The 9,228-nt window shown below is 40.6% G+C and overlaps 1 protein-coding gene across 3 annotated transcripts in view; it reads left to right on the plus strand.

The window, feature by feature from the left end:
* PCGF5 (polycomb group ring finger 5) overlaps positions 1-8,270 on the plus strand; it is a 170,115-nt gene extending 161,845 nt beyond the window's left edge. For all 3 annotated transcript variants that reach the window (XM_075534581.1, XM_075534583.1, XM_075534582.1), the window contains one exon: positions 2,516-8,270. In XM_075534581.1, the coding sequence (XP_075390696.1) occupies positions 2,516-2,563 (48 nt within the window). In that variant the 3' untranslated portion in view covers positions 2,564-8,270. The remainder of the gene's footprint in view (positions 1-2,515) is intronic.
* The last annotated feature ends 958 nt before the right edge of the window (positions 8,271-9,228 follow it).

Consider the following 9,228-nt stretch of genomic DNA (forward strand, 5'->3'; position numbering starts at 1 on the left):
GACAGCAAGAGAAATTTCCATTCAGAAAAAAATAACAAAATAATGTTTAGCATGATTCCAGTTGTTAAGCATATGCCTAAGACTCAAAGAATAGTGACTACAAGGTCTAGGGTGATTACTTTAAAAATAGTCAGATTTAAATAATTTTCATTTTAATCTTCATTCTTTTTCATATTTCACAAATCTCTTACAGTAAAAACTGTTGACTCAAAGGTTAAAAGAACATACTTCGTATGCAGGAAAAATGAAAGTTAACATTGTCATTTTATAACATGTCCACGTTTAAATGTGTACATGAGGAGGCCAAGGACTGAAAACTCTGGCACGGGCAGACCCAGTCGGCAGTGATTTCATGCCAAGAAGCAGCAATGTTCCTTGTTTTCCCACAGAATAACACGATACCATTTACTTTCAAAAGCATGGTGAAACGTAAATGCTAGAACCTAAGATATTAGCTTTAAAATTCCCAGTGTTGTTATGAATTTTTTTTAAATTATTAAACCTCCGATATTGTCATAGCACAAACTAACAGATGATGATTTGAGAGAGGACAAAACATTTCTCAACCAAACCCTGAGAAAACTCTAAATTAAAGGGTAAGGTTTGCCTAGAGTTCTCTCGTCCTTCATCCCTGAACGGCCTGGTCTGGGTGGGTGCTGCTGTGGGTGGTGGAGCTACCCCTCCATGAGTGACTGGTTGTTGGCAGAAAGCAAATGGAAATCGGCAGTGGACCAACCAGGGGATGGGAGTGAGGGTGCAAGAGGCCTTAGTGCAGGTGGATAGGCTCTCTAGGTTGGTGGTCTCCAAATCTGGCTGAACTTCAGAGCCACGGAGGGAGCTTTGCCAAGTGCACATCTGTGTGCTCTGCTCCCAGATCACCTGATTCCGAGGGGACAGAATGATGTTTCAAATAAAAACAGTTCATTGGAATTAAAAGCAAAGTCGTTTTGGACCCAGGAAGCCTTAAGTGACGGAGGTACTTTTACTCCAGCCCTTTGAACATGGCGGAGGCTCTTTCAGTTGCTGCACTCAAACTGAAGGGACTGCCTTTCCTGCCCACCAGTCCCATCGGGGCCCCGCGGTAAAGGCTCCATCCAGCTTCGCATCTTCTCAGTACTTCCCAGCTCAGCTGTGCTTGAATCTCACTTGGTCCTTCTTCTAAATGTTAAGACAGGCCCGTGGCAAGGGAGTAAGCTATATGCCATTCTCTGCACCAGCCACTTGGCATGCCCCCAAAGTTGTTCTGCTAGCCACAAGGTCAGTGATTCAAAATCTCCGTTCGCTCTACAGGAGAAACTCAAGCTTTCACCACCGTTGAGTCAGTCCTGACTCACAGCAACCCTGGAAGATAGGGTAGAACTCCCTCCTGCAGGTTTCCGAGACTGTAGCTTTTTCTGTAACATCTTCCTTCAAACTGCGGACTTTATGGTTAGCAGCCAAACTCCTAGCCTACTCCTCCACTAGTGCTCCAATTTACAGAAGAAATCTGAGGCTCTCCACTCCAGTAGAGATGTAGGGCCGCAGAGACCCACAAATGGTTGCAGTGCGTCAGGATCGACTCGGCGACAGTGGCTTTTTAATACTAAGATGAAAGGAGAACCTTAGTCAGTGGCCACAGACACTTTCTCAGTTTAGCAAGAGTAGATCCTCAAAGTTTTGTTTTGGAAAGGGGAGTCTGTCTTTAAAATAAATCAGACCATTGGTTCTCCAGAACCCTGATGATCCGCCTCTGTTGTTTTGGTTCTTCTTGAATAGGGCAAGGTGGAAACCAGGAGCAGAGGTAGTCCTGTGCCGTTATCCTGCAGGAAGTGCTTGGTCCCGACTACTGTGTGGCAGCCTTTCTTACTGGTCAGAGCAGCCGGAAGGGCAATACGAACATTTCCTTCGGGTTGTCTAATAGTTGTATTGGAATAGTTGTCAACTGATTACCGAAAGGAGCCAGGGGCCCATGTGTCTGATATAACAATTAGCTGGTTGTTTTTAAGTAGGTTTTTTTTAAGAGTCATTACAAATTTTTTAATTAAAAAGAAAATAAGGATCAAACCTTTGAAAAATCTGATGTGTGGAAACGACCCGGGTTTCCCACAGTTTGGTCTCTTTGCTGGGCGTATAACTCGGCCGATTCTCACCGGCGGCAGCCTTCACCCCCCACCCCCCACACCCCCAACTTGCTACCTTCGAGCAGGTTCCGTGCTTCAGATCCCCATCGGCCCGGCCTCTCCCCAAGAGCCAGACTGTTTTAGTTTGCATTTGGGAAAGGGTGTGATGGCCCCAGGCCTTAGAGTTTGGTCTCTGCTGCCTATTATGGAAAACTTGATTAATCCTAGAGAGAAAATAAATGAGTTAAAAGAGCGTTTTCATGATAATTACAGTCTGCCATAATCCTGAATATCAGGAAATACTGCAAACTCGAATCCCCCAGCATTTGTTTTAAAATTCTTCTTTTCATATGAACTGTCTTGATCATTTTTATATAAACATGGTCTTACATTGATCATCTGTTTTTGTTTCTTAGTCATACCCCATGGTATTGCAGTATCGACCAAGAATTGACTTTGGTTAGACCAAGGGGCCTCGATCCCCCTGAGAGGAATCCTGCACTCTTTGTTTGCTCGTCGACAGATTGCACAGTGAACAGTGTGTGGACTAGAGGGACACAACCAGATCTTCAGCATGCAAATAAGGCCATTGTCTGTCTCTAAATTGTCACTTGCATCTATGTTGTTTCCATGAAGAGCAAACCAAGTGCCATTCTGCTACTGAACTGTCTGCACACGGTCTCTGTGCCGCTCACAGTGTGCAACCCGCCCATAGTGGATGTCCGTTAGGCCCGCCGCCATGATCCAGTCTTCGGAACCGTTTGCTTGCCCGTCGCAAGATTGTTCTAATGTTTGATCGCACTCGTAAAATGGCTCAATCTTTGTGGTGTTGCAGTTTTCACATACTATTTTATTCATTCTTGTTTAAATAGAGTACTGTGCAAGAATCTAGTATCTTGAAATTATTTTGTATGGGAAATGGGTTCAGAAAAGTGTTTTCCGAGCCACTGTCTTTCTTGTTCATGGTAAGCTTTTTGTGTGTGTACAGAATCCTTTGGGGGAAAGTTCCAATTATGCTTTAACCTAGAGCACGTCCTAACTGTAGGCATTCTTTAGTTACCTGTGCATGTAGTCTACCAATTGCACAAGAAGTCCCGCTAGCCCTCCAAATTGAAAACATAAGCGACCTTTTGGAGAAACTAACGCTCGAGCTTCACAGTCAGAGGACCACATTTACTTCCAATTCAAGCAAGGCTCGTGAGCAAGGTTAATCTTCTGTCACGATGCCTTGTGACAATGGTGCAGCCTCCCGAGCCGACACTGCTCCACCGTTCTGTGGCTGCACCACCACTGTGGCGCTCACGTGCCAGGGCATTGTCTCGCTCTTTAAGTTGGCCTTACGTGTGGCATGCCGAAGGTTGTGACAGTTTTAGATATTACAATTTTTAGAGCAGATTTCAGTAGCTATTTTATGATTCCCAGAGTCTCAGAGCAGTGGTAGATTAGAACTGTTAGTTACGTATCAGCTTGCCAAACCATAGGCGTACAATTGGGTCAGTGCAGTAGAGCAGACAAGCACGCTGACCCAAACCAGTGGTGGGAGTGTCCTTCGTTGCAGGCTCTGGAGTGATCAAAGGCCATTTTATATATAAAACCTCCTTGCGGTCAGGCCTTTGATGACATCCTCAACTTTGCCCTTCACTCAAGTCTTCCATTCCTTTTGGGGTTTGTCTGCAAGTCCATGAAAGTAAACTTTTCAAAACTCTCAGTTTTTGAAAACTTCCTTTGGAAGGGAAGTCCGCAATTCCACCTCAGAAACTTAGGAGGGAAGTGTGGAAGTTAGGGAGCATCACTGCTGCAGAAATCTGACACGAGCACAGTCGGCGATCGCACGTAGTGTCTGTCTGTGCTGCACACCCAGGAGGTGTGCTGCGTTCTAGTCAAATGTGGCACCCATCAATGCCTTCCAAATCAAATGCCCCTTAGAAACCAAGCACCGCGCAGCTCTAAGACACACGAAGTCATCCAGCTAACATCTCAATGCATTCTGGAGTGTGAAAGGCCAGAACTTCCATTTTTTCCGTTTTATCTTCCCCCCACCCCCAAGTTCCAAAGTCTACAGTTTCCTGTTGATCTGAATTTTTTAAGGTTATGGCAATACTTTAACATCATTTTGTCAGATTGTGTTTGTTTTTCAAAGGGCCCACAAGTAGATTTTTTAAATGTACATTTTTGGACTCTTTAAGTGGTTGAAACAGACCTTTACACTCAACCAAATATGAATACACTGTCTAGCTATAGGAACTATTTTGTTATGCTGTGAAACCCAGTTCCCTGACATGCCTAAGATATTTAATATTTTTAGTAAATCTGTCAGATGCGTAGTCAGTAATTAAAGAGTGTCTTTCATATTAAAGATTCTTTAATTTAGCTAATTCAACTCAAAATGTACTCAGAGTACATTATGTAAGCCACAAATGAGAATTGGATGTTTGGGGTCCCCAGTCAACACTGACAGCCGTAAGTGAGTTTTATATATGAGGGAGCTTCAAAAAGTCCCTGGGGAAAATGCATTGTCTTTTCATCCCATTTTCCCCCATAAGAGATGACACCCTCTCATACATTAACTCTTTAAATTTGTCCAGTTGCCTGATCAAATGTAGTTTCAGTCTTTTTCCAAGGAAACATTTTGGAAGCAGCTATAGAATTGGGAATTGTGTATGAAATTCCTTTACTTAATGTGTTAGCATTTGTATTGAAGTGGCTGGAACATGTGTCAAAACGTGTGAAAACCATACATAGAGAAGAAGAGTGTCACTCGTATTTGGGGAAAGGTACACCTCTAACATGCTCCTGAGTAATGCTGATCTCGTCCAGTGTTACTGTTAGAACTACTGAGCTTCTTCCTCTGCCTTCTTTTGGCATGTTCAGTACCACCATAGAAAACTTTCATGTCCAGTAATTCACTAAATCTCCATTCATTACCTTCTAAGGCAGGAAGGAGATCGAATTTACAAGAAATTAGGTGCAGTACAGGTGTACAGTCAACTTTTGTGGTTGACTTTATAGATTGAGAGTGTGTATTAGTAGACAGGTTCTTTACATAAACAACTCATAGGAATAATCGTCTTCAGTCTGTAAAATTGGAGAATAGTAAAAACTGAATTGTTTAATCTCTTCTTAAGCAATAAACTGAAGGAACTTGATGCTTGTAAAAAAATTTTCAATCTGTTCTGAGTCTGCCTTGGAAAGAATAGATGTAAAAGGGTCTAGCAAGCTTAGATGTAAAGGAGGCCTGTGGCTAATAGACAGCACTTTAATGAAAGTAAATCCCATCAGTGAATAGGGAAATAATCAGCAGATGGCCATTTCTCAGATGAACAAGAAGCTTTAGAAAGTATAAAGAATAAAAGGTTCATTGATAGCTAATATTTATTTATTCATTCAGTTTGGGGTGGAAGTAACTTGATGTCTCATGTCTCTTGACTACTTTTAGACAATATGTCATTTCTTCATTCATTGAAAATCTATCCCATACTAACATGCCACATTTTATAAATGTAATGAGTTTGCTCACAAATATTACCTATTCAAATGTAACCTAAATGGAATTGATTCTTTAAGAATGAACTAGCTGTGTAATATAGTATTATCAACTGCTTAGCTTTATGGACAATACTTAAGAGAAAGTGCCTCACTGCTAAAGTGCATTTCTGTTGTAGATTACTGCTTACACTTTTAGTTTTCTGTTCCTTTCTCTTATGAATGATTTTGTCTCTGAATCAGCACTCATAAATTAATCTCTTTTTAAAATAGTTACATAAGAAAGTAGACATCACCAAAGACATTTTACTGTTAATTACAACCACATTGGAGAAACCGTTTTAACAGTGTAGAAACTTGGAATTTTAATTTCATATAGCTAGACAATAACCTTGATTAATTCCTAAAATATTCACCAGAGAGAGATTTTAAGCTGAATTTTCTTGGTGCAATTAGCCAAATGCAATTTTTTTTCCTGCCAATAATCAGAGGACACTGCCTTTCAAACATGCTCAGTTTATCTCAGCACCATCTGACAGATACAGCTCAGCATTAAGAGGTAAACATAACAAATAGCTTCCCTCTGGAAGTTGCATGAGAGAAATCTCTTGAAAATTGAAACTGAGATTTAAATTTTAAATTCAAGTAGCTTTTTATTCCCTATGGGCATTATAAACTAAAATTACATTTACTTTATTCTTGGGTTCCTAGCTATATGAAGATTTTTACAAAAGAAAGGCTTTGGTAGAAATGTTGAGAAGCTTGCTTGTATGGAAAACAGTACATTCTATTGGGCGTACACAAGGACTTTTTCTCTATTTAGAAGAAACTTGTTCATAAAGGCCCGGAGGTTTTGTTTGTTCGTTCAAATGAAATTATTTGTCTGTTTCTCAGCAATGACTTTATTATAATTTAACCATAAAACCAAATTTGGCACCAAAAAAACAGGCCACAAAGAACGAGAGCGTATCGGAACAGTTAGGCTCTCTGGACGTTTCTCCTCGGGAGTACATGCTATTAGCCACCTGAAAGATAAAACTCTTAAGCCCTGATAGTTCACTAGGTAAACCTTCTTGGCTAGGATTAAAAAAAAAAAACAAAACAGGATGCATATCTTATCCCATACTCTGGCTTATCCTTAAGGAATGTTCTGGTGGGCAAAGCTTTATACCAGTAAGATGGTGGTTGGGTGTAGGAATTTCAAAAGTGACTATGTTTGGGATACATGTAATTTTCTGCGGTAGAAACAAACTTGAAATGCTATTACCATTACTTTTAGATCTCTATCCCTACAGTTTAGGGAGTAACGGGAACATAATACCTGCTAGATACACTATCAACAAACTCTTTTGAAGCACAAAATAACCAAGTCTCTGGATTTACTTGATACCCCCTAGGTCAGTAGTAGTTTGATGGAAAACATCGGCTTACAAAGGCATCAGAATATACTTAAATGTTCATTACAGGGTTTTGTAGTTGTGTTTTCTGTAAAACGTCCAATAATTCTGTAAATTGTCTAATAACTTAAAAGTGATGCTCTTCCTAATGTAATATAGTTTGTTCACAAAAGATGTGTTTACCTGCTGTCCGTATTGTATTTTCAAATAGAATGAGACCCGTTGAGCAGTTCCTTTTTAGACAGTGATGAAATTGAACCTAGAGGTAATTTACTTATTTTAAAGGCTCACCAAGAGGTGTCTGTGCACTCATTATGCCTCCGTTTCTAAGCCTCACAGCTGAGACCGAGTTGCAGAAATGCTCTTTTGCTTTTAATTGTCTTTAAGTCCTGAATCAAGTAGTCACGCGGATGTCAACCATTGAGGCTGGCTTTCTTCCGTTTCCTGGAGCTTTATGAAATAAGAACCTAATCTCATATAAGTGAAGTTTAACTGTTTCTGGCTAGTATTGAGCCTAGTAAACAGCCTTGGCTTATTTACCCCATGCTTCACATCAACCACTGAAGCAAGAGTTCTGACTGGCAAAAGTGAAATGGGATCAGCCGGAAGTCGCTTGGGGTTGTTTCCCTTTTGCTGAATTTTTTAGAAGGGGTGGGGGGTGGGGGCCTAAGTGTCCTTATGAAGCTGTGGTCCAAGACAAGTGTGTGTAGGCAGGTACCAGTGTACCGCTGCTACCCTGCATCTGGTCAACACAACAGCGAGCACCTGTTTTTAACATAGTAGCCCTCGCCGTAAAGAAAACTATCATAGACTCTATTGTAAAGTTACGTTGCTAATTTTCTTTTTAAGATATAAAATATTTTAAGCTTTTTGTCAAAAGTGGTAACATCTTAATACAAATAAAAAACCTTTTTGTGGTTGTAAGACTTAGCTTATAAATCATTCAAATTGAAGCGAAAGAATTACCAGGTCATTGTTAATGACTTAGTCTATTAAGAATATATGTATTTTTGTAAAGGAGAAGCACTTGTAGATATTTAATCAATACAAGATATGTCTGTTTTGCAGAAACAAAATGCTGCTTAGAGATTCTCTTTAAAAGATCTGTTTTTGTTTTCTTTTTGTGCCCAAATAAATGTATTTTCTGTTGATCTATGGAATGTTCTGTCAAAAACTGTATGGTTGCACTGTTGGGCTAGCTGCATTTTTTAAAAAGAAATTCCAGACATAGCCAAGTATATTTGACCATGTTAAAAATAGTATCTTTGTTATTAAAAATTTGATTGCATAATTTGCTGTTGTTTGTCTTTACTACTAGTGGTCGTAGGCTTGCAGCCTCCGTTTTAACTGTCTCCTTCAAGAACTGCTTCTATGGTGCATTTTCTTGAAATGGAGGGTTTTAGATCTTGAACAATTTTCTAAAGATTCCTCAGCCGTTTTGTTCTAAGGTGGCAGGGTACCACTGAAGAGCTACATGAAGTACACAGCACACACTTTTAGAAGAATTCCCTAACTTAGTAGATTACTCAAATCCAAAGAGTCTTTCTATTGATTTCCTTACCTATTTTTTTCACTAAAAAATATAGATAACACAACATTTGTCAATTTGAAAGTCCAAAAGTGTTTTAAAAGTAATTGAGGATGAAAGGAAATCCTAAGTGAATTCTAAGAAAGCCTGCTTCCTTACCCCTGTCTTGTTAATACCACTGATGTTCACTCGGGAAGCCTGTGAGTGGTGTGAACGGTTTGTCCTTACAAATTGCTGGTAGCACTGTCAGGTAAGTGTTGGACTGCTAGCCGCACGGTTGGTGGTACAAATCCACCACCTGCTCCATGGGAGAAAGATGAAGTGGCAGCTTACTCCTGTTAATAGTCACCGTCTAGAAACCCTCCAGGGCTGCCACGAATGGAAATCGACTCCATGGCAGTGAGTTCATTAACCTTCAGTTTGACAGTTCAAAGCCACCCTTGGTGCCAGCAAAGAAGGGCCTTGTGATCTGCTTCCATGAAAACTGCCGGGAAGGAAACTCTGGAGCAGGTCTCCGTGGCACTCAGATTGCTACGAGTCAGGATCAAGTCGAGAGCAAGAGGGTTTTTGTTGTTGTTTGACTCTGTATATTTTGCTGTTTTTAGATGCCACCGAGTTGGTTCTATGTACAACAGAACAAAACACTGCCCAGTGGGACATCCTCCTCGATGTATGTGGACGCCCATGGTTAGTGTCTTCCTCTCTTCCGCTGGCCTGCCAC

The sequence above is a fragment of the Tenrec ecaudatus genome, chromosome 16, assembly GCF_050624435.1.
Source record: "Tenrec ecaudatus isolate mTenEca1 chromosome 16, mTenEca1.hap1, whole genome shotgun sequence".
Lineage (NCBI taxonomy): Eukaryota > Metazoa > Chordata > Mammalia > Afrosoricida > Tenrecidae > Tenrec > Tenrec ecaudatus.